Below are 26,223 nucleotides of genomic sequence, written 5' to 3' on the forward strand. Positions count from 1 at the left end.
TAGAGGGCGCTGTCAGCAGCACAAAGGTCACACTACTCCGTAATCATGGCGCTGATGTTCTCACAAACTGCTCGGTAATTTTTTTGATTTTGCTGTGCATTGTTTGCGATATTTTGAGACGTGAAAATCACATATGCATGAGAATGGGGTGAATGAATATTTGTGTTCAGTTTCTGGTGGTCAGGTTGTTTGCAGAGTTGTAAGCTAAAAGTGAATCGAGGGAGGGGGAGGGTCTGTAGCGCCACAGCGCGCGGAAGAGGCATGGCATTTGCCAGCTGGGCCTACTGATGGTATTTGTAGGGCCAGGGGAGGGCTGCATGCAGCGCCCTCACAGAGGACATGTTTATTATTTAGATTTATAATATGACAATGAAGTAGTGTAGGCATGACAGGGTTTACAGGTTTTAACTTTTGGATTCACTTTGGTAGATGACTGTGATATCATGCTGTAGGGTGAGTGCGGGAATTTTCGACCAGGAGGAAAATTCGACCAACTGCATTCAAAAACTACACAGCTGGTCGAATTTCTTGCATTTCTTATGTGGTCGAATACTCCCACCTGCTTTACCCTGATGTTTTGAAAAGAGGTCAGGGTGTTGAGTTTTGAGGGAAATTATGAGGGGAACTGAGTAATGGCACATTGTGGATTCAAATTTGCATGGCTGGTTTATTACTAAGAAAGTCATATTTTCTCATAATTTATAGTTTAAATTTCCAAAAAATAGGGTCTGTGCAATAAAGAGATCATTGATTTTTTTCGGGGGGGATTGACCAATTTTACAAGATTAAAATGACCAAAAACTGGAGAGTCCCAAATGTACAATTTTGCGTTAACACTTTGCTCACAAATTATAGGCTAGACTGCTAGTGGCAAACTGCCGTCTCCAGAAATGGCTCTTTTAGGGGTGAATGGGGATTTCGTGACACCTAAGTCACAACCTCTACATTGTCAGTAATTGAAAAACAAATGATAGGTGCATTAACTATATATTTTGCAAAAGAAATGGCATAGTGTTGGGACAATCAGTCGATCTGTGCGATTGCCTGATCTTCTTGCAGTCTGTCAATCAAGTTGTTACACAATTTGCCAATGATTCTGCCGTCAGCTAATTGTCTTTTCTTTGTACTTAGCTATCGTGGAATACTATTTCAAAAATGGAAGTAAAGTCGCAGATATACCAAATCAACTGATAGCATAACATGATCATGGTGATCAACTGATTGCGCCCAATCACCACATTTTGATTCCTGTCCTTTTTGCAGCATCAAGAAAGCTGTAGCACTAATCAATAACATAGATGCTGCCAAGTTCCCTCGGTTACTCTCCAGAATTTTACAGAAACTGCATCTCAGAGTAAGTGAGCTGAATGCTTTGGTTTTTTTTATTCCGTAAACGACAGACAGCTTCCTTTACAGTCTAAATCCACCCCTCAAAAATATAGAAGCATGAGATATGATGTGCATATGGATGTAAATGCTTATTATGAGTTCACAAGACCTTTTTGTCCCACTTTTGTTCCTGCAGGATGAAGATTCATTTTCCGAGGAGGAGCAGGAAAAACTGCAAAGTGCCCTTGGCCTCGAGGGAAAAGACTTACAGCTGGTCCTGGAAACAACAGCGTTCATTCTAGAGCAGGTAGGCCCGTATGTGCACTCTGGCTTTGTGATGTGAAACAGGGCTGTAAATAAAACAGTGGGTGGAGATTGATGCTGCACTTGCAACCTGCGGCTACTTGAATAGAGGGTTTGCATGGCTGCCATCTTGTGGGGCAGTGCTTTTGTTCCACAGGGTATGCACAAAGGGGGTTTCCCTGTGGAACAAAAAGATTTTTTTCTGCAAGATGGCTACCATGCAAAACCTGTATAGATTCATGCATTTTACCAAAGCAAATTACATAAAACCGAAGTGAGAGTCTCTCTCATAGAAGTGCTGTGTGGCTTTTAGTCCCCAATGTGGAATTATTAAAGGGATTTTGTGCTCACATACAGTGACTTGATGGATCTGTGATTAGCTACATGGCTGATGGTCAAGGATAACAGGAACGTGTTACTGTTCTGATGACTAAATTTCCTAGAAAGAGTGATATTGTAAGAAGATGCTCCAAAGAAATTGGATATCGTTGATCGGAATATGACTCACAGCATGCAGACAAAGGAATTTTTTCAGATACCGGGATTTTGTTTGAATTATTTGCTTGGGAAAACTGGCAGAGGGGCCCAATTTCATTAAGACTTCATTCTTGGTTTTGCAGGCTGCCTATCACATAGCCAAACCAACAGTGCTGGCCCAGCAACTGCAGAACATAGGGCTGGAAGAGGATAAGGTAGGAACGTTCAACATCGGAGCAACAGTTTTGACACAGTTTCGAAATGGTGGCCTTCTAAACTTTCTGTAATTTACAGGGTTTTGCTCTGTCATATGAGCAAACTTGGATGTTGTAAGAATGTATTTCCAAGGTTTTGAATTGTCAAATAGACGAAGGTTTAACCGAAAAAATTTTCTCTTTAAATTTTTCTTTTCTAGGTTTCAGTCTTTGTGAAGGCATGGACGTCAAGTGGAAAGGGGGTCGTAGAGAAGCTACGGCAGAGAACGTTGGCACCCAATCAGGTGAGGACTGCTCATTTGTAGTTGTCGGCCGTGATCCGTAGATCATCATCTGTGCTATTGGTCAATTCAGCTACATCATCAGTTTATATCTTAAGAAGTTGCAGACCTTACGTCCTTTTGTCAAGAGCCCTTCAGGAGCTGTTAACTAGGAAATGTGCTTGATCGGTGGCAGCATGGTAGGTTGATGTGTGACGACATAAGACAGCATAGTCATAGTGTGTGAGCTTGCATTCAGCAGGGCTTTAGGTTGAAAAGACGAAGCTGTACAGACCAATCTTGCAAAACGGGATTAGAAGCAATTACGGCAGTGAAAGCATGCTCACGTGCTTGCATTAAATGCCTCTTCGAATGTTGTTACTTGGCAGAAAGCAAGTGTGGCTCAAGTTCACGAGTGTGCACATATCCATGAGAAAAGTACCTCTGGATTGTTGGAAAGAAATCCAGTTTCTTATGTGTCCAATCCCTCAAGTTAAAACATTTACCATTTCTCCGTTGCAACTCACTCCCTCGATCTGCGCAGAAGTGGAGATCTTTCCACAAGAGTTGTTTTTTTTTCAAATAGTCCCATTTATCGCATTGCAGTTGGAGGAGGTGAACTGGAGGTTGAATCTCCAGATGGGGCAGGCCAGCCAGACCAAGATGAAGCTGCCCAACGCCATGTTCGAGCTGGTTGCCTCAGGCCAAGAGGCGGGGAGCAAGGACAAGATCAAGCTGGAGTTCAGCCACGACGAGCTCTACCAGTTCTACAACAAGGTGGGTGGGATCGGGCATGGACTGCTAGCATCCGATGAAGAAAATCTTGAAGTCATTACTCAGGTGACGCCAGGCTCACGGGCAGGTGATGCCCGTTGCGTGCCTGGTCACAGATACTGTGTAGTGACTTGCCAAGATGCGAGCGCGTCATGCATTTAAGAACGAGCATGAGATTGTGGTGCCATCGGAATGTGGTCTCGTCAGATCAGTCTGTTGGGTTAGGATTAATGTTGGAGATCGGCCTTACCGAGTTGGATCAGAACTGCAAGAGAAAGGGATATGACTTGGCATTCATGTTGGTACATGTATATCAATGAATGTCTGTTTGAAGTCCACAAGACAGGTGTATTAAGACCAGAACAGGCTATGCTTTAAGTTGGAGCTTTTCAGCTTTAAACCCATGATGGATGAAGATGAGAGTCTGATCTACAACCAAGTGAACGAAGCTTTGATTTGATCAGTCGAAGTGATTTCTAGAAGAAACTGGCATTAAGGACCTGTTTTCATGTCAACACTTGAAGTATTTTTTCAGTAAAAACGTATATAAAGAAAAATGTGTTTCAATCTATTTTACAGTTGGAGGCAATACAGGGACAACTTGACTCACTGAGCTGAAACCTGTTTGGAAAAGCCCGTCAGCATCTCAATCCAGGTCTTGCTTTTTTGAGACGTGTATATCTCTCCTGAAGGATACAAGGAAACTTAATTGCTCTGAATCAGAAAAACAAAAAAATTCCTCTCAAGTGTAAGGTGTTGAGTTAAATTTGTAATGGGTTTAATAGGCATGATTCAACACACCGTGAAACTGTTACCAGAGGGCTTAAATTGACGCAGGTGTTTGCTGCATTGTGGCAAAAGTGTCAATGTCACTTGGATGGTCTGCCAGTTTCAAAGCACAAGAGCCAGCCAGGTGACCCTTGAGCCAGAAGTAGGGGGCACATGATGGCGTGAACAACTCCTCCCCTTGGTTATCTAGAAATTGGTGTAAGAGTCAAGTTTTTCAGTTGAAAACTGAATTCTGGTAAAGTTTCATGGCCCAATGTGTATGTAAAGCACTTACTCAAACTTTGTAGTGGTTTGGAGGAAGAGGATTAACAAAGTATATTCTATCATTTCTTTTCATTTTCTGGAAAGAATTTAATTTTAAAAATTTATGTATAAGTACCATTAGTGAATGGTGACTCATTCACAGCATTAAATCACTGTTGAGGCAAAAAATGAAGGCTGCACTTTTAGAAACAAACCTTTCATATTGTAACATTTAGGTTGTACGTAAAGAACAGCTTCTCTGTCCACCTACAGCGCACAGGGCCATCCAAATCCATTATGTAAATAAATGTATAGATTTTTACACTATTAAGAATTATTAGTCGTGATAAAAGCATGAATCGACTGAGTTTATTACACTCTGGGAACTTGTCCAAGAAAAGGCTATTGGGGAATGTAATGGGGAACTGAAATACCTTGGGAGGGGCTCCAAACAGATGCATTAACCTCCCCACAGGACACTTAAGGTTTTTATTTGCTCTCCTTTTAGTTTTTCATAATTCTGCACATTGTATAATATTCCAATGCAGTCATAAGGCGACAACTCATGGTTCATGTTCTGTCTGTCATGACTGACACAGTTTGCAAAAAAGAGACACCACACTGTACCATTCTCTTTTTCGCTGCTTTTTTTTTCAATTATTTCTTTTATTACACAAGAAAAGTGTGAGTGCCAGGGAGACCAGCTATTACAAGTACATAGCTTACGTTACTCGTAGAATGACAAAAGCTACAGCTGTGTAATGGGTGATTTACTATGTACAATTTCTCAGTGGATGAAAGATAAATCAAATGTTGGAAATCGAACACAGAGTGAGTAGTGTTCTTTGTCGCGTATTCTTCATTTCATTGTGATAAACATAAATCACACGTGGGGTCAGGTTACAACAAAATTAAAGGTTACGGAATTGCTTGTGCCACTTCAGAACAAGTGACAGATAATGTAGTTTTAAAGACAGCAGAAGTTAAGACAAAGACGAGCTACACTTAAGGAATCTCAGTGAAGCCCGCTTAAAGCTTCATTTTCAAACCTGACCAAGTCTTGCAGCCTTTTGAATCAAATTTGGCCTTTTCCCCCCCAAAATTTCAATTTCTGTCGTACTGCATGTATGTAATGTGTTACTGCCATGCTAAAACCCAATGTAAAACTATGTCCAGAAAATCATCAAATTTCCTGTTGCGGGAGAGAGAAAAGAACTTTTTTGTAACAATTATCAACTGTGCTTTCAGATGCTTATTACGAGTTCTCACAGTTCATTACGGTTTGAAATATGTAACTCAAGGTACCCAGGATCAGGCATGCAAATGGAAATTGGGACCCATCCCCAAAAATGAGCAGATTGCGAGCTGCATCAGACTTTGTACAGCACTTTGTGATGGCATGCGTAAAACAAGACGAAACGAAGAAAACCTTGCATGCCGCCATGACACAGGCTTGCGATCATTGAATAAGCAAATGTCATTTCACATTCAACATCAACCCTATTTAAGAAAAGGGCAGAAAATTATTAAAAACCGACAAAGAAACAGGCATTAAAAATAGACTGCTCGAAATCAAAAAAACCAATTATAATGGCAGTGTCGACAGAAAGTAACCTCGCAACAATTTGTTTAATATACATGTATAACACATTTACACACAGCATCAGCGTGTAATGGGTCAAACTTAATAGAAAATACTCTCACAATTCCTAACATAATGTACAAGCATACAGTATAAAAATAAGAGATCTAAAATTTCAAAAAGGAGAGATCACCATCGTATACAAAAATGCAGGGATCAAAGTTTGTTTCACAGAACCTGTTGTGCATCCGAGCATTTTTGGATATTGTCCAAGTGATTCCCATGCTCAAAATACCTACTCTTCAAAAAAAAAACCAAACAAACAGAGCATCCAAAAATGTGCACGCTCATAAACAGCAAATGAATTCATCTGAACATTCAAGGGGGTAAGGCTCACCACAGCTAACTCCCTCACTTTCTGAAATGTAACCCGACGCATGATGCCTGGCTCTTCTTAATACCTGGCTAACCTTGGAGTAACAAAGCATCCAAATGTGTGGGAGAAGTCACATTCTTGCAGGACTTTGTATGTCAAACAATCATGGCTGTAAACGGGCTGGGAACAGCACACAATACATGTACCTACAGAGACCTAGCCACAGCCATAACTGCAGCTGAACTCTCATTCAGTACAGAGTCTGACAACGGCTCATATATTCACTTTTGTGACCCCAGATGTTGGAGTCAGCTCAGTTTCATGGATGTCTACACATTGCATAGACAGGCACAACGTTTTGTACATTCAGCCAGGTCAAAATGACTCGCCTATGACTTGAAATGACACGGGCTTCTAAAGGAAAAGCAGGTAGCCATTTAGCCAGCAGTTTCCACAGACTTGTATGTTATCTGCATCCAGTCATATCCAAGCAACTTTGACATGGCCTTGTGAATTTGATTTATCATAGGACTGAATAAGAAGGCAATTTCAAGGTGCATAGTGGCCAACACAACTTAAACTCTTGGCCTTTCCTCATAGCCTAAAGTGAGGACACAAGTCTCTGACCATACGTAAAACTGGATCCGATTTCAAGGAGCCACTGAGCAGAAAACTATAGCTTTAAATAGCAAAATTTTGATGCCCCGGGGGAGAAAACTACACGAACAAGAGCAGAATGTGTTGCATCATGGCTAGTAACTGGCCTGTGCTACCTAATGTTGTCGCTACCCAGTGACTATCTGAGCTTAGCTGTCCCTGGAATGTGGCGCGGTGCATTCCATGTGTCTAGCTGACTGCAAGTATGTATGGCTTCACACACGGTCTCAAAGAATCGAACGTATTCCGACTACACGTACTGACTCACAATTTTCTTTCACTGTTTAATATGCAATTCCTACTCGCATGTTATACTGCATTTATTTACCTTGGGAACAAAAAACATTGAGGGAGAGCTCTGTACATCATTTAATTTGTCAGCATTTTGACGTTTGCATAGAAGTAAAAAAAAAAAAGTATTTACACGTGGACTATCGTATTCTTATTTACACATGTTCACACAGCTTGAATAAAAAGGAGCGATAAAACAGTTTCTAGCTCTGTCCTTAAACTTTATAGATCAAGTCCTAGTTTGAATTACAACCAAAAATATTGAACTTGAATTCAGCCATATAAGTGTTAATAATTTACGTTTTTTTATGCACATGAAGCCTTCATTTTTAAAACACACAAATTCATTGATACATCTGTTACATTTCTTCAGGAATTTGAATGTTGATGTCATGACTGGTGGCGTTTTTGTGTGCCAGGTGAGCAGGCAGTTGGGCCAAAAACAAACGCGAGTCCTGCCAACTTTGACGAGCATTTGACTGGATCTCCACATATACTGCCAATCAATGCAAGCAGTAGCGGTAGTGCTTGTTAGACCACACCATTTCTTTACACGATGCATCTTAAAGTCATTTTTCAAATGCGGATTAACCTTCAGCTCTACCTGATTTTTAGCTTTCTTGGCTACGAGTCCAGCTCATTGTGAGTTGATGCTTCTTGCTTATGAGAGATCCTTTGAGCCCAAAATAGTGGCATCTTATTTGGTCCAAATGCTTTTAAAAGCCTACGAATGTTCTTGGGGCAGAAACATAGCCAAAGCCAGCGACACAAGCCAAATTTTGAGAAGCAGCCCCCGAGGCACACTCCTGCTGGATTACCATTTTGTTATGTCACCCAGCTATGTGCTTACGAGGCAATTTCCCATCCAATCAGCTTTGATTTGGTGAAGTGCGATGCACGCATAGCCAGACACAGAACCAACTAATCAGCCAACAAATTGTGGAATGTTAAGGTCAACCATCACGGAACGGGAGTTCTCCATGTAACATTATTTAAATTACTTTATCCCAAAAAATGGCAAATAAATTTTTGAAATTTTAATTAAATAAATAAAACAATTCATCCACAACTGCCTTATATACACACACAAATAAACAGCTCATCTTTAAAAACCTCCCCAAACAAGCAAGCTAAGGTCCCCCCCAAAAAACCAAAACTGTACAATTACTTGTATTAAATTTGGTATCGTCCATTCCAAACGTACACACACTTGCTAGAACACCTAACCTCATACTGTTTTCAGAATCCGGAAACCTTACCCCTACTTCCCTATGGTACAAATACCACTGTCGTCAAGGAAACCACAGACTAATGACGCAGAACTGATGGGTAATGTCTGTCTGCGATGTACTCACAAATTGGGCATTTGCGGAGCAGGAATTCCGAGTGCTCCGGACGGCATTTCAGCACATCCACAGTCCCTGCACATTCTCACTTCATATTGCCGGCGTTCGGTCCAGTTCAGCAGACCCAGATATGTGACACTGTCTTAACTTAAGACTCTTTTTTTATTTCACTTCACCGTTTTGGTAGTAAAGTTGATGTCATTTTTGACGTTTTCTGATGCTCAATTGCATGGTGCCGATGTGTCTTCCACAACTTGAAGGAAGCCTTGTATGGAGCTCTTGTAGGTCTTGCGATAACATCTGTGAAGATTACCTCTGTGCTGTTCCACTTTCAGGAAGAGTGGAGTGTAATTCTTATGTAGTTTCTGGTGCTATTTTTTTTTTCTTTTTTTTTTAGGTGATGTCTCAAAGGGAAACATACCAGGCCAAGGCAGTAGAAACAACCGTATACAGTCACGTCAACTGCCTACAAATGTAAATAACTTTTTGGCAACCTTTGAAAGGTTTCCGAACCGTGGACTGATAAGCCTCTAGCACAGACCCCTCGGAAACTTTCAGATAACCTTTGGAGATTTCCCTTTGAAAACCATCACACTTTTTTATGTTGGAACAATCACAAATTCTACAACACCACAATTACCTTACTCTCGACATTTATATACATGAATACAACGCTGCATTAAACTATAGTGCACTTTCTGCGTGTAGACGCCTATACTTTTCATAAAACTCTCTCTTCCACTAATTTTGAAAAGCTAACACCTTATACACAGACAACCAGTGTGATCAACCTTGAGATTAAAAGCTATAATACTGACTACCGACGATATTGAGTCATGGCAACATGATCACAAGAGAAAACAAAAATTCGTCAAAATCATTATTCTTTACTTAGCTGTCGAGTCCGTCATGTGTGTTTTATATTCACATCGGCGAGTATTTACAGGCTGCATATCAACACAGTACGTATTTTTGCAGAGGCACGACTGTTCATCAGATTTGAGTTTTGTTCAAGGAGGCCACCTCCTCGTAAGAGGGGGAAAAAAGGAGTGTGCATCAGAATCAATGCGACCCCTGCATTGCTAGAAGGCCAAGGGGGTTCAATGCATGGAAACCAACCCGCAAATATTTAATGCACCATGGCAAAGCCAATGAACGTCCACTTTCGTAAGCAATCTTCCAATCGACATCAGAGCTTCCCTCCATCGTAAGTTCCTCTCGAGGCCGACAACTCTCTGTTGATGGGAAAGCACGACACCTTTGCTCTTGTTTTTCAATTAAGGCAAGTATATGTTTCCTTTATAAGTACACTGCACTGTAGTTCAGAGGACCACCCAGCTGCTCTTCTTTAGATTTCTTCCCAGGTTTCCAGTCAACACCTGCTAAATGCAGAGCTCTCCCTTGTTCAATATTGCATATTTCTTTTCATGTCTGGCGATCTCCCCACTTGCGCATTTTCAAGTTTGGCCAAGCGTCAAGTAAATGATTTGAATCAAGAGAGTGCACTTCGTCAGCTCTTTCCTTCGTCTGCTGGAGTCCATTATGAGCACACACTCATCTGCTCGGCTTTTTTCTTGTTTTTTCCCAGCCCTTTTTTTTTTTTGATGATGTTAGGACAGCTGGGATGACTGGGAAGGTATAATTAAATGTTGTTTTAAAAAATGAGCGTCTCTCCTTTGGCAAGTCTCAGACTTCATGCTCCTGGCCAAAATCTGAGCCGTCCGGCCTCTTCAGCCAGATTTCTGAGTCGTCTCCGCACAGTTCCGTGTCGGAGGCCCCCGAGGCCGAGGGCCGGCTCTCCGTCTCGCTGGGCAGGCGCTGTGGCGAGCCCAGCTCCACTGGCAGCCCGCCGCCCGAGGGCGGCCTCCGCCCACCTGTGCTACCGCCGTAAGGTGCCAGGTACGAACCATCCATGCCATAGCTGAAGGAACCCTGGGGCGGGCGGTAGGAACCATTGGAGTTGCGGGGGCTGGGGTCGACGCTCGGGGTCAGGGAGTGGGGGCGCGACTGGGGCAGGATCCCATTGACCGGGGTGGGTCTCACCGGGGACTCCTCCATGGCTGTCATAAGGGGTGGCTTTCCATTCTCGGTTGCGAGGACTGTCTGGACAATTTTGGGGGTTGGTTTATAACCTGCAAAGCACAGGAGAAAAACAAGGATTAATCTCCACATTGAACTCCCCTCAAGATCTTCAAAGGCAATCATTCAAAAGAGGCTCTGTAAACAAAAGTCGACTTGAACAAAGTCTTCCAAATCCCACTTAGCATTTAATCCTTTGTTTAACACAACAGGTCACTGTTTAGAGCATTCCAAGGTCATCTGTACATCCAACAGGCAATGAACATGCATTGAGGGTGGAGAAACATTAATACGAGCGATTCACAATAGTGCGCCATCAAGAGTTTGCAATGCATTGGCCAATCAGAATGCGCGAAATTTGTCGACCCTTTCCAAACACGCAATGGGTCCACAAATTTCGCGCACTGTGATTGGCCAACGCCTTGCAAACTCTTGGTGGCGCACTATGGTGAAGCGGCCGTATTTGCGCATCTTAAACCTCACGAGAAAAGATATGCAGGACCAGCCAACCATCCAACTATGCATTGGTGGAAGTCAAAACAATGGAATAATGTGGACAGGATTCTTCGGTGTGAAGTTGGCAAGTTTTTTTTTAAAGTGAACAGGTAAGGTATGGCACAGTTTACTATTCGATGCCTACCGGTACAAAACAAACAGGAGAATTTTAATGGTGGGGGAAACTACATGATTATTAATAGCCTGCCAGCTGGTTGGACAGGAGAGTAGGGCATTGGTTGGCCGTGCATAAGGAAAGGCAGATATGACTGGTCTAGCACCAAGAATCAAGATTTGGCATGTTCAGCAGAGGGAGTGGTTTACAAGAACATGGAGTACACTGAATTTGCAGGATGTTAAAGAATCACAAAACCACAAACTGATTGTTAGGTTTGCATTTCGCAGAGTATTTCAGGGTGGGGACACCTACGAGGCAAATTTCTAAACCAATTTTTTTTTAATGAGAGATGTGAAAGAATATCTGAATATTAACACTGATTTAGTGAAGTTTCAACATCCAAGTTTTTTTAACAAATCTCTAAACTTTTCATGGGGGGAGGAGATTTACCAAACCACTGAAAATTTTGGGGATAAAATTGCATCCTTGAAAGAAGGCATTAGACAATTTGAGAGAGGACCGAAGGGAGTTTTTTTTAATTGCACGCCTCCTTGCTAGAACCGCGCCCCAGTTTGGGAGTTTACAGGGACACATTCTCACTATCCTTGGGATACAATCTTTCTTACCACACAGAGAGAAAACTTCCTTAGATAAGCCACTCTGGAATAAGCCATGGGTTAAAAAAAAGAAGCTCTGACAGTTGGTTATTGTAAAGGCATATTTCTCACCCAAATCAATATTTCCCTTTACATCAAATGACCAAATTCACTAAATACACACTAATACAATGTATCAAATCTTCTCAAAAATAAACAACATTCTTCTTGATATAAAATCAACCAATACATTAGTTCACAATAAACATGATGCATGGCATATCAGAATCATTCATTACTTAAATCAAGTTCTCTTTAGTTCAACCTTTGTCAGAGAGAAAAAAACATGCACTTTATCATGCGTTTGGAGAATCCAATTTGGATGTTCAAAGTCAGGCCAACTGATCCTCTCCAAAATGCATTTTCAAATCACAAATCAAAAGAAACAGAAAAACTAAATAAACAATACCCTTCAGCTCCCAGGAGTTCCAATAGTCATATTGATGATGTCTCAAGAATTGTTTACCCAGGAACGCCTCACTCCAATTTTGACGACAAAAGATGTGAGATTAGATATGTTACCGTTACCCCTGAAGCACTGCCACATTTTTGACAACGGAAATCAACCTGTTGCCACTTCTAACATCAAGTTAGTGGTGTTAGTTAACTTAGATCACCCTGAGTGAATTTAACAACAAAGCTCCTGGTTATGTTAATACAGGAATAATGTCCCTTGTTTTAATGTTACTGGCGGAACTAATTAATGTTTACAACTGGACATATGGAAAAAAAACATACAATTAAAATAAACATAAAACAGACAAAAACAAGTTTCATCGGCCACCTCCACTTCTGACAAAACAAAACAAAATACATCTATAGCAAATTTTAATTAAAAAAATGGAAAAAAAAGTTGCTAACAAAATATGACCAGAAGAGGTTCTTAAGACTATGGCAAAGATCCCCCCTAAAAGACTGATAAATTTTTCTTTTTTGGGGGGGGGTGTAACTATTCCGATGATTATTTGACAAGTTGGTCCAATCCTTTCGAGCAGGCCAACAAAATCTTTTCATAACAATTCTGGAGAAATCTCTTCAGTACAATTCTTGTTGGTTCTCGTTTTATTACTTCTGCTTATGTAGTTTTCCCGTTTCTTGACTGTCAATCGTTTGCATTGATCTCATCTTATACTGCCAAGTCTGAACAGGTACACACTTCACACTGTAACCAGACGTGCAACAGTGAAATACGAACACACATCTGTTCTTTGAGAATACGTATATGTAGCCTCAAATGTGCAGCCTCCTTCATTTCTCCTGTCAAGTGGCTCGCTAGTGCAGCTTACAAGTTTCCACACGATAAGCGCAGGCATGGGTGAATGGGAAGGAGACTCCCAGTTTTTTTGTTTTGTTTTTTTTGGCGCAGTGCTTGCATCAGATGTTACCAAGGTGACAAACAGAAAACAACGAAAGAAAAAAAAAAACTTCTTGACTGGCATCTTTTTTGGAACAACACAATATATTACAGCAGCTGGCAGAAGAGTAAAGATCCTACCCATTACTGGCTGGCGTGGCGTTTAGCTGGCACTGGATTTTCTAAAGAGTCAAGAAATTCAAACTACTTGTAAACTCCACTCCGTAGCAAAGATTTCTTGCAGACGGCCTACCAACTTCGGTGTACCTCGTAACACACTCAAGAATACATTGTATCAATAATTGGAATTATTTTCAAAATTGACACAGACAAAAAAAAATGCACTAAAAAATTTTTCCCAGCTCTTAACATTCAACAAGCACGAGATTTACACACACCATCTTGATGATCACTGGTATTTTAGCTGGTGCACCGCAGGCAGTTGCAAGGCAGTCTTTAAATGGGTTTCACACATTCCACTGGTTTACAGCAATGACCAACTGAATCATTACACTTTGTAACCGATTTATCACACTGGTCCACTGATTTATGACACTAGTGCACTGACTGAACAATGATCCACAGTATCCACGACAGTACAGATGCATGATTTATCACTATGGCAACAGAACAAGCAGCCAGTGCCCATCATATTCATTGCTCAGCAAAGCACTTCTTCCCATTCAAAATTTGGTGATGGGGACAGGAACCGATATTGAGTCTGATATCATATCTAAAAAAGGCAAAATCCTCTCCTTCCAATGAAGGCAAACCTTGGAAACGAGAGTTCAGTGAGAACGCATACATTCATAAGCCAACTGAGACCTTTCAAAAATCTTCAGTGCATTTTCAAGAAAAAAGGTTTTCCAACCTTTCAACAATTTTCCTTTTGCTTTTTAACTGCAATGACGAAAAAGGGAAATACTTTGTAACACATAACCCCAAATTTATAGTGCCTGGAAAGTGATCAATTTTTCTATCGCGTGATGTTACTTAAAATGGGATAAATCGCGAAACTTCCAGCAATGTGAGAGAAAAATAACAAGCCGCTCTTTTACATCAAGTTTTGGTGAGGCTTTCACAGTCCTTGGACAATGCAAACAGCTGATGAAAGACAATACCGACGTGACAGCCTCCCCACCAAGGATGAGCGAAATCTCACAAAGCAAAACGCCATGCAACACATATCAGCTAGGGACCAGCTGGGAACCCGTACAGGTGAGAAAACACATCATGTCACATACACTGCCTTATGCATCCTGAGGAATGTAGCCCATGACAGCACAACTGTTTGTCGCTTGACAATTTTTTAGCATGAAGAGAGAAATACACGCTTATCATCACGGTGCACTTACACTTAACAGGGCTAGGCTGTAAATTTGACCTCCTGGTAAAGACGCTCTTTGGAGGAAGCAGGCATAGATGCAGGGTCATGGGCTGAAGCAAAACATAACCTTCCTTATTGAGTTGTCAAAACAATGGGCCTGGTTCCTGAATGGGATACTGACTCGAGTTAGCACAGCGCTGCTCAATACTGCGTGTCTTGCCGAGGAAGGTCAAGAAAGGGAAAAAAGAAACTCTGACACCACCCAAAAAAATAAGGTGAACTGTTCCATACCTTCAGGACAGAGCAGCACGTGTTTGCACTAGGGGGTTGGGAAGCTTGCAGTTGGAAAATCAAAACAGAGAGAGGTAACGTTAGAAACTCTTTGATGTTGGGGAGGGGGGAGGACTGTCCTCATCGTATACGACCTGTGCTACCCACGGGAATGGCAGTGCATTGTGCTTAACAAGCTTGTCATGCCAAGGCTGTGCTCCAGAAACCATCCAGGAGAGAAAACAGGGGGAATCCAAGCAAAGGGGAAGGGAGAATGTTCTCGAGCCCAAACGTGGATGATTAAGGTATCTTTGTAAAACTATCGGTGGGGTTTTCAGAAAGCACTGAGGAATCACCACACGAATGACTTCCGGCTAAATGACTACAGATGGACAAGAGTGCGTACCCGATGGAATTCACACCCACAACAGGATTTAGGTTGCTATTAAAGTAGAGTTGAGGGAATGCTGTTCTTTTGCTCTCAACATTTTTTCTTTCTTTATCCTGCACGAATCGAGAAGAAATGCTGTGGGTGCATTCAACGGAACCTTGAAACCTGACAGTACAGTGTGCTCAACCCTTATCCTGCTTTTGGATATAAGAAAGTTGATTTTTAGCCCTGGTCAAGCTGTAGCTACTGCCCCTCTTTATCAGCTTAGAGTAAACGCTGAATTATTACTTAATTTAAGGTACACTAACAGGTCTGCCAAATCAGGACCGACATACAAGAAACAAACAAACAAAACAAAAAAGGGCATCCTAACTCCTATAAAAGTTACTGAAAAGGGAAAATTTCAATCTTGAACATGGCTGGCCCACTCAGAGATTTTCTGGGACGAGTATTCTCAATACAGCGGAATTTGTTTCACTTGTTAAGTGTCCTAGTTAGATCCTCTACTAGGAAGTTTGCTAACTTCCCTCAAAAAACACACACAAAACAAACAAATCTACCAATACGCCACCCCCTTCCTCAAACAAGAGAAAAGTCTCCTAAACCAATGCGAGCCTGTTGGGTTAAAGTTCCAAAATATACCGTACCGTCACCTGCATATACATAGACACAAGGAATACACACACAGTTACCTAACCGATGGTACCCATGGAATGCTTCTAGTGTCACCTCATTGGTACATGTACAGATGTTGAACGGGCTTGATTTTTTTAAAAAGGGGTCATGCCAACTTTATGAAGATGAAATGAAAGGAATGTTGCAGAAATAACTACTCCAAGCACGTAATGACTAAACAGATGCAAGCAGTGTGAGTTTTGTATGGACTTGTTTGTGCATGGATAAGGCAGACAAGAGGATACTGAATGGCATCTCTCCAAGACTATACACAGAGACAGTGCTTTAATACTGATGAGGGTTATCAGGTTTAAATGCACAGATCTGTGAAGTTGACGTTCGAAGGTTTTTAAGGCTTGCAATGCAACCCCTTTGTATCAAAGTTCCCGGTATATATATATATTTTCCACCTGATAATCAATTCATTAGTTGAGCCAGCAATCCGCCAATGTCACAGAACAACACATACCTATCTCACTTCTGAGATTCGCGTATCCTCTATAAAAACCACAAGGGTTAGACGGGACGGACGAGGAAGACAGAAACACAAGGGGGAGAAAGAGAAGAGGAAATGGGTTCTTAGTGAAACTTAAGATGCATAGAGGCAATCACAGAGTGCCCTGGTGTGGTGGGTGCTTTCCGGGGGGGGGGTCAAAGCCAGGTTCTGCCAGGCATGCTTCACTCGGGCGCATTTCAAAATTGTGGAGGGCACGTGCGGAGAGTGAGAAATGCCATCATTTGGGAGGGGAAAAAAAAATGCCATGGTAACTGCGCTGCTAAGAAACCCGCAGATCACCATACAGTTGTGCAATACATAAAGGAAAATAAATGCATGGAAACACCACATGCCCCAAGTGTGAAATTTGTGAGCAACTTCTTTTTTGGAGAGCAGCTTCCATTGACATTTTGTGCTTATAAATCCCTCCCCACACCAAAAAATAAAGGTTGGTGATTTTTTTTATTGATCTGATCGAGAACCGCTGGTAATCGGTTTGGTCCTTGCTCATTCCCACTGGTCGACAGGTTTGAAATGCACCGGGGAATCAAGCACCCTGAGACACTGACCCCGATTTGGGCCCCATCCACCAGCATGCATACAAACACATAACATGTTGCCATGCAGAAGCAGGGACTTGAAAGAATGCAAGCCTGCGCTGGAGGATTATCTCATGTGATGACAGACATACTACTTGACAGGGCACTACGCCGCCGAGCCAATATTCTAACACAACGTCCACAGGACCAAAGGCATGGTGCATGCTGGTAACCAGTATATTTGTCGTCTTCTGTTTTTTTCAGATTTTTGTGAGCACTGTCTTCAAACTATTTTTTTAATTTTTTTTATCTCTCAACATGAGTCTTTGCATTAAGAATGGTTCAACTCCTCCGCTAACCAAAACATAAATTTGATACAATTTGGCATCCAACATGCAACATAGAAATTGCTAAAAGCAGATGAGGCCAGAATATGCAACTACCAAAAGCCGTACAAATGTGAGAGGGGGATTTTTCATTTTTCTCTTTTTTTTTGTGTTAAAGTAGAACTTGGGAAGTGAAGTTTAGAACACAAAGTTGCTTCGCTGTTTTAAAAATGTAACTTTGTGTGTGTGTGTGGGATTGAGACATACATCAAAGTGAGCATTGGAACACCTACTTGAGCCGAGGACGGACTCTTCCGTTTCCGTGGGCTGATAGTTACCCTTACACTTCTTGTTTACAAAGAGGTGAAGCAGGAAGGCAAGGAGGACGAAGGCCAGGAACCAGCCGACCGCGAAGAAGGTCCAGAAGATCGGCGAGGCGGGGGCTTTATTTTGAGCCACAGATTCTGTCGCAAGGGTGGGGGGAAAAAAAAAGAAAGTTAATGACACAATCGGTAACGGTTAATAGAGCCGGGTCCTGCACGAGTTGCAGGCGGGTGCGTCGCGAGTCAAGTTACAAGATTGGAAGTCGGGGGGGGGGGCAGGGACAGGAGAGAACAGAGAGGGCAGAGCTGCTTTGCCACAGCCCATTGGAGCATGTTTGCGACCTAACGTGCAGTTGGATAACTGGGGACTGACTCATGACATGACTCGTAAAAACTCAGTTACGACTGGAACTCGAGACTATAGATCGTCAACAAGTCCATGCAATAGGCAGTCAAGAACTTTCTTCAGTTCACTTTATTTTATAAGCCTTTGTTTTCATGCTCTAGAAGAGAACACTGACATATGGCATCTTGTGAAGGCGAAAATTCAGCATACAGTGGAGGGGGATATCTCCCAGGAATGACAAAGCAGTGTGCTAATCAACAATTTAGACCGTTGATGAATATTTAGACCGTGTCCAACTTGTGGCTGTGGCTCCAAATGCCACATATGGCTATGAAAGTCAGAGGCTAGCGGCTGCAGCCACTTCCCACAGAGGTACAGTACATGCTACTCCCAACCACAGCTAGTTAGTCCAGACACGGCTTGATACTTTGTTCCAACAGCAAGCACACTGCTTCCACCATTGCTGAGTACCCCAGCAAATCTATCTTATGCTAGAACTTCTGCATGATTTTCGCATGCTAAGTACAAGAGAACACACATATTTCATTTCAATATGCACATTCTCTTGAAAACCATTCCGTGAAAATGATCAGAAACCGCAACACTTTTTGAAGAATATGCTCACTGAAGACTGCCCATAAATATTCTCTCTTGGTAGTCTTTAAGGTTAGAAAAGGAGTTTCAATGTCTCATGAGACAGACATGGAAGGTGCACGGTGATTATGAACGGCAAGGAAATGCTGGTGGAAAACCGGATTTATCCAGGTTTGCAATTTTTCTTAAGTTTGAATTTCTTTGCTCAGATGGTAAATCTAGTCAGCAATCTGTCTACTGTCACTGAGCTGGCATGGTGCTATGACATTCAGTAAAAAAAAAATTCCAAGATTTCACAGCAAAGAGAAAAATTATGGATCAAATTATGAAATATGAATTAGTGGTAAAAAAACAGATGTGCCCGCACATTGAAGGTGGGAAAATGTTACAGCAAGAGAAATTAACTACTAACATTGAAAATGAACATTAAGACAAGTTGAGAGGAAACATGCAAATGTTAATTATTAGTACAGCATTAAAGAAAACTCAATGATGAAAGAACAGACCACCATTCCTCGCAACACATGACCAAAATGATAAAAAAGTTATTAAAACCACAGCCATTACAACGATGCATGCAACTTTTTCATCTTGGTTTAACTATATTCAAGTGACAAAAGTTCCTTCCACCAATGAACAGTGAAGTGTTCTATTAACTGCCCAATGACCAGAAACAATGCAACAAAAAGAAATGGTTTACAGCAGAATCCAGGTTACGGACTCTGAAACACAAAAACTCATGAGAAACCAAAACGGAGTAACAAAAAAAAAAAAGAAGATATTGATGGAAAATTTACAGCACAAGGTTCGCATTTACAGCTGCCAACCCATCTGAAATGTTTCTCCAACGCAACTCACCAAAATACAACCAGACCGGGTTTCCACACAGAATTAATCAGGACCGTCCACGTGGAATACGGGGAAATCCACATGGAGGTGGTGTGAGAAATGAAATTGAAATGGAAGGAATAAACAAAAATGGCACATGATGATTACAATGGGTAAACTGGGAATGTGGCAACAATCACTGTCAGCCTCAACTGGAGATTTTCTGTGGCAAACAAGTCCATTGGTGACGAGCACAGTTTCAAGATTCCCATATGATTACAGCTGAATTTATCAACGTGTGCAGAACAGCAGCAGTACTTATCGGCTCACTGTCCACATTGTGGAAAAGCCATCTTTTGTGGAGTGATGGATTCACAAACAGCAATAAGCATCAAATCTGAAACTTTTGTGAGGGAGGACTGACACACTCGACATATTTTGGTGCTGCTCTGTGGTCTGATCACCAAGTGGACTAATGTTTTGGACATCACCGAGAACCAAATAAGGCTGACTTCTGCAAAAGTTAATTAAACAAAAAAACATCAAATACAAATATGATTTGGATCAAAGAGCAATGCAAAAGATGACATTAAAATCATGCAAACTATATGTAACAATCCTCTCATGCACTGATGTAGACTTGTTAAAAGTCCCCCCCCCCGCATGCAAGAGTGACCGCTACAACTCCTCGCAACTAGTCTATTGATGAAATTGGTGGAACAACGGCACATCGATTTTCAACAAATGTGTGGGATTTATTTTGCCAGGGAATCTAAGCTACTCATCCAGGTGTAAAAACAGGCGTGCTCACAGACAAATCTATTTCCCCCCTTCCCCACCACAACACCAAACAAATCAGATGTCTTTGCAATTGTGCACCCTTTGCTTTGGGTTACGCAGCCTGCGACGCCGCCAAAACGTTGTTCAGCTTGCCCTTCCATATCCTCAACCCAACAACTTAGTGCACTGCTTCTCATTGGTAAAATTAAAATGTCAGTAAAGTAATCATTAAACACCAATGGCTGGCATTGTTTTAAAACTACGTTGAAGCTGATGATGGGAAGATTTTCTGAACAAAGATTACTTCCCAAACGAGGCAAACTAATTCTTGAACTCAATGAAACAAATTATCCAAACTTAAAGTCAAACGTTGTTAGCAGAAATACAAATATTAAAAAAAGACAAAGTGAACCTAGCAATGAAAACAATTAACAAAAACAAGCACCCCCCCCAAAAAAAAGCAGACAGTGAAACGCAGCCAAACATCCACAAGACACAGGGACGTTTGAACAGTTACCCAACCACCAATGTTCACCAGTCACTGAAGTCAGCATTGGTGGGGAAAAAAAGAGGACAAATAACTTCTTCAAACCACTTTTCCTCCATCAACAAACAATGGTACAAAACAAGACTCATCTCTCCAGATGTACTTCATTTAAGCCAGCTCCTACACTTTTCACTGGCTCAGACTTAATTTGCCCACATTGAACAATACGCGAAGGGCCACCACACGATACTGCTTTATTCAGGGTTCCCTTATCCCCGAACACACAGCCTTAACAAGTTCCTCCACCAGACTACACTGGTTCTTGAAATCAGTTCCCCAGTACCACCAACATAGATGTACAGCTTAGGTTAGTTCCTTCAATGGGCAACACTGGTTCCCAACCAGTTCCTACTGCTGCAGGCACGCAGCTTAAGCCAGGTCCCTCCAGCACTGGTTCTGAAATTGGTTCTCCGCTTCACTAATATACAGCAACAGCTAGTTCCTCCACCGGATGGAACTCGTTCCCGGGTATCACCATTAACACACAGATATAAGCCAGCTCCGTCACCAGACAGAACTGGTTCCTCCACCAGAGAGCAAGTTCAGAGATGCCGCCCTCAATGATGTCTCACACCAGTTTTCACACACACGCACGAAACTGGACAAACACTGAAAAGTATAAAAAAGGTTCCAACAAGTTCCTCCACCGAGTGGGATGGTTGAAAGTTTCTGAGTTCTGCATAAGCACCAATTTTGCAAACTTTGCACATGAAACAAGCTTGCCAATGGAATGGACCCAGAGAATTTGGGTCTTTCCTACGCTTGGGAATAGGTGGCATGGAGTAGGGAAATGTATATAACCAATGTTGGGTAAACGGGAATGAAAGAAAAGCCAACAAATATTAACGGAATTATTAAACCAGAAATAATATGGAAAATATTCAACATCCAAATTTCATTTTTCAATTTCAACATTCTTTTCTTTTGTTTCAAATTTTAGCTTCAGATCACACTGAAGGTTTCGACTAAAAACTGATCGGCGTCTTACACCAACTCACGCTATTCTTGAGTAGGTTTGAATATTTTCAGGCAGGAAAAATCAACTACCTCGGACAAGTACAGTTGAAAAGAAAGTGACAGTAATTGAACTAAAAAAAAAATAAATAAATAAAGCACACATGCGGACAAGAAACATCGGCATGGCAGATCTTTTTGGCTTGTCTCAGAATCACTAATGGTCAGAATGAATGGCACACTTGGTGCCAAACTTTTTCTTTTTCCACATTTCAGTGTTAAAAGCTATTTAATTGGCACAACACTGCCTGCATAAACATTCATTTCAACTGTACTCTGCCACTCTCCTACAAGAGGAGGGATCCCTTCATCTAAGAACCCTGCTTGGAAAATCACACAGAGGAGAAGACCCTTTATTTCACTCTGGCGGCTAAATGTAGGTATGGCTCAGTTTTTCTATCTTTTATTGTTTTTCTTTTTTAATCTATTTAAGGATAGTTGAGAACTGTGACCCTAAACACTGCTGAAATGGTTTCTATTTCTACTGATGTGCAGAGGTGAATCTTTACTCTCAGTTTCTACGGTACTGGTGACAGGTACGATGTGTTCATGGCTTAAAATCCATTTTAATTCTAGATATTGTCAACTGCAACTATTTTGGTTATTTGTGTCGCTAAAATATCTGGCGAGATTCAAATTTTAAGTAATTAGGTTTGGTGTTACACAAATTTATCACTGTACGCGTAGGAGCTATGAACTAAGTTTGAAGGCTTCTGAATGCTTTTCTAGCTTCCTAAAGCCTGTATTATGCATGAAAACTATTAAACAAATACAAAAAATAAATCAAAAAAAAATTCCCATGAATATCTCAAAAGAACGTTGGCCTGGTCACCAAAACTCATGATGTGAACTGATGTTGAAATTAAAAACACCACAAGTGGAGTCCATGCAGGGGAGGAAAAAGAAAACTCAGAAATCAAACCATGAACTGAGGTTTAGGGTTGGGTGGGGGGAAAAAAAAAATCTTTGGAGGGAACTGCAATATCACCTGCAACCTTAAGTTATTTTATACTGGTATCTTTACTTTAACCACTTCGGGCCGGGGCATTTTTCAACGTTGAGGATGCTGGGCCGGCATGACTATCATTTTTTCCATTTTCAAAATCCTTCAACAATTCATCATTCCATTTAACAATCGGTTTATAGCCGCACATAAACCGCACGGAGTAATCTTCAGGCACTACTCTAAGTTGACAGGTGACCTTCATTGACGCCCAAATATTTCAGCCAGGCCTGCAGCCTTGTAAACAGAGCCCAGATTGTGCGGTGTTATACAACTGTCTTTTGTTCACGAACCTGGCTCAGTGCACTGCTGACCTCTTTTCAATAGGGGCCAGATTAGCATGCAGCGGTGCTGTGTGGCTCATCGCTGCGGTGGTGGAGAGCTTTTGTCCCCGGTGGTAATCCGCTTGCTCTAAATACCCCAAACTTTGGTATACGGTTTATAAAAAAAACGCTGGATTATCACCACTTTTGAGAGTGAAAAATGCCGGTCATGCCCAGCAGCCTGGTCTTTTGTTCGGAGTACCGTCTTTTGTTACAGGACCCTGTTTCCTTTGTCCGAGTTCGGAGACCCCGGCCACACATATAAACCATACGGCTCCGATTTCTGAGTCCCCGGCTGGTAGTGGTTAAAGTATACACTTTGTTTTTTTTTTTTTTCGCCAAGAAATGTGTTTGATTCTGTTACAAATATAAACGTCCGAATTCTGTGGGCATATTTATTTCACAGACCCATAAACTGCCAAAAATCCTGAGCCTATTCTTGTGTACAAACTGTAGGAGGTTGCAGAGCTACGTGTGGGAGATCAATTGAAAAGCAAAAGTGGAAGAGTTCATTGGGTGAAATTGCCAATTGTAATTTATCATTATTTTCTCTTTGTGGAGTTCAGGAAAATCGTAAGTAATAATCGTAGGAATCAGTGATTAATTTCTGAACTCCATTTTAAGATTTAATGTGGCTGCCAGAGGGCAGGAATTTTTTTTTTTTTAGTCAGTGTATTTCACTTACTGCCAGCCATGGACGACTGAGATTGGTTTGAGCAAAACAGAGTCTTTCTCCAAAACGAGGCTTTAAGAAGTACAGTTAATATCAGTCAATACCAGACTCACAGGTCCTAAATTGCACTAGACCAAACATCTCCCAACAATCCTTAGCAGTCCGCCATCTTTGATGTTAGGCCATGTCAAAATTGTGCGTAATGTGGCTATGGCTTTTTGCCATCTGCACATCATAGTTAACAGCCGATGCTGTGGAATATCATATCAGTTGTGACTAGACATTGAGCATGGCTGAATTGAGCATTTTGGGGGAGGTTAAATCAGAGTGTAATCTATCTATAACCACAACAGCTTTTTGAAGTTTGAAGATTTTTTTTATTCTAAACTTTAAAAGAGGGTACCCTGAGGCTACCTCCCCCCCCCCAATTTGTGTTATGACAATCCAAATAAATCAACTAAAACTGGAACAGGGGCATTTATATATACTTGAAAAACAAAAGGGTGTAAGGGTGCAACATCAAAGTGGAATCATCTAAACAATTTGAAACAAATTTGACTGATTCGTCACGAACTATTTTCAATGTAATACCGCATGCACTCGGATTAACGCTTCACACTTTACACAAAGGGTCTAACAATTTTTTGTCTGTTTTTTATTGCACGATGCTGCTTTGTAGCCAACTAGCAGCTTTGATTGGCCTGGAGCAGTTCCATTTGTTAACCTGGGCTTTGCCACATGCATACAGAACAGACAAGACGAAACAGGGGGTAAGGTGTAACAACACGGGGAGGTATGCACAGACTTGATCAGATTTGTCAACATTTCTTGCTGCAAAAGCAAAGAGCTTTTATACTGACTCGTTTCATTTTCCCATTTTTGGAATGCCGCAAGTCCTCTTGAGACAGCTGTCTAATGTATATATATAGTGTGTTTTCACCCTTCAAAATAAAACACCCAATAATATGTACAGAACATTGAAGACGCACATCACAGACATGCAGTCCCTTGACAAGGACAGGACCTTTTCTTGTAGGGTGAGGGCCAAGTTCGATCAGAAATCATCTGCAAACCCAACTGGTCAATTTTGCCTGTTAACCCAGGCAGAAAATGCAGCCCAGGTACCGTGGAAAATTGACCAGCAGTCAACCAGGGGGTTGCTGGTCGAACTTGACTGTAACTTCAGGGTAAAGCCAACTGTCAACACGGTCAATGCATTTCGGTCAACCGATGCGGTTAGTATGAATCAACTTGGCAACGGGCAGCAAGCTTGTGAGTGAAGTCAGCAAGCAAGGGGCATTTTTAGTACCGGTAGTGTTCAACTTCAGGATTTTCATTGCGTTGACTTGAATGAAAAGAATTGTTTGGGGGGGGGTACTTTTAATGCTCAACTTTGCATGCTTCTTTTAAAGGAATAAGTTACTAGCCAATGTTAGTGGGCAAACGTTAATTTATGTTAAGCTGGGCAGTTAGAATGACAAGACCAATGTTCCAAATGAAGTGAAAATTTGTGAAGCTTCTACTGAGATAATCCACTGAGTTATCTACTGAACCTTCAGATATTCAAGCTTTTCTGAATATTGTTTGCATGCCATGCTAATTACATGCGATTACAAGTTTGTAATCCTTTCAGGCAGAGTACGTCTGCAGCCTAGACTAAGCAGTCGCTGAACTGGTTAATCTACATGTAACTGCGTAACTGTTAGCCTGAATACATCTGAGCATTCATCTGTTACTATTCTGAAATAATTTTTTTTTTTTAATATAAATCTTTGAGCAGTGCACTACAATTGCCTTGGGTTAATGTCTAGATACAGGGATGTAGCTGACTGTCATAGTGAGAAAAAAAAAAAACTGGATTTGTCAGTTCAAAACTTGTGTCCGATAACAAATTGGGTCGTACTGGAACCTGAAATGTAGATCACATCCCTGTACGGCGCTAATGCCCAAAAGGCCAGTGACTTTCAATGCAACGATGGTATGATGCAAGAGCAAGATGCCAACAAATTTTGGTAGCAACGTTACGGAAAGAAGGAGGGGGGGGAATAATAATCGTAAGAAGCCTGGAGGAAAAACCAAGTAGCCGCCATTGTGAGGTTTACAAAGGGTCTTACCTCCAGCAAGCGGGCCAACCGCATTGGGGTGGCGGGTGGTCTTGGCCTCGTTCCGAGGAGGTGTGGTCTTGGCGATCACTTCATTGTCCACGTCGCTGGGCGTCGTCGGTGCCTCCTGCGGTCTTCTCGGTGTGGGGGTTGTACGCCCCGGGATAGTTCGCGGAGTCGTGCCTACGAGCCATATGCAGCGAGGAAGAGGTGGTGGGCGGATGGGGGAGGGGCAAGAGATACAAAGGGGTGTTTGGTTTAAGCAAGTGTGGCTGATACAAATAGACAAACGGACTTTGTTCTCTAACAGTGCATAGGTGGG

At 41.7% G+C, this 26,223-nt stretch overlaps 2 protein-coding genes across 2 annotated transcripts in view; one reads left to right on the forward strand and one right to left on the reverse strand.

Moving 5' to 3' along the window:
- The first annotated feature begins 25 nt into the window (after positions 1 to 25).
- On the forward strand, positions 26 to 5,215 carry commd10 (COMM domain containing 10). Its single transcript, XM_022244042.2, has 7 exons — positions 26 to 74; positions 1,264 to 1,354; positions 1,526 to 1,636; positions 2,253 to 2,324; positions 2,525 to 2,608; positions 3,191 to 3,361; positions 3,938 to 5,215. The coding sequence occupies exons 1-7, from the start codon at positions 46 to 48 to the stop codon at positions 3,974 to 3,976; spliced, it is 597 nt and encodes a 198-aa protein (XP_022099734.1). The 5' UTR covers positions 26 to 45; the 3' UTR covers positions 3,977 to 5,215.
- A 3,598-nt stretch (positions 5,216 to 8,813) lies between these two features.
- LOC110984158 (semaphorin-1A-like) overlaps positions 8,814 to 26,223 on the reverse strand; it is a 42,653-nt gene continuing 25,243 nt past the window's right edge. Inside the window, exons 18-20 of the mRNA XM_087136704.1 lie at positions 25,914 to 26,084; positions 17,662 to 17,832; positions 8,814 to 10,774 (exon numbers count right to left, since the gene is read on the reverse strand). Coding sequence (XP_086992830.1) covers positions 10,329 to 10,774; positions 17,662 to 17,832; positions 25,914 to 26,084 — 788 coding nt within the window. The 3' untranslated portion in view covers positions 8,814 to 10,328. The remainder of the gene's footprint in view (positions 10,775 to 17,661; positions 17,833 to 25,913; positions 26,085 to 26,223) is intronic.

Source organism: Acanthaster planci, linkage group LG05 (assembly GCF_054643075.1).
Source record: "Acanthaster planci isolate LZ-2023a linkage group LG05, COTS_SCS, whole genome shotgun sequence".
Classification (NCBI taxonomy): domain Eukaryota; kingdom Metazoa; phylum Echinodermata; class Asteroidea; order Valvatida; family Acanthasteridae; genus Acanthaster; species Acanthaster planci.

Coding starts and splice junctions, on each gene's coding strand:
- commd10 (XM_022244042.2), top strand. CDS start 46: ATGGCGCTGATGTTCTCACAAACTGCTCG. Junction 2,325..2,524: donor TAGGGCTGGAAGAGGATAAG/GTAGGAACGTTC, acceptor TTTCTTTTCTAG/GTTTCAGTCTTTGTGAAGGC. Junction 2,609..3,190: donor GAACGTTGGCACCCAATCAG/GTGAGGACTGCT, acceptor ATCGCATTGCAG/TTGGAGGAGGTGAACTGGAG.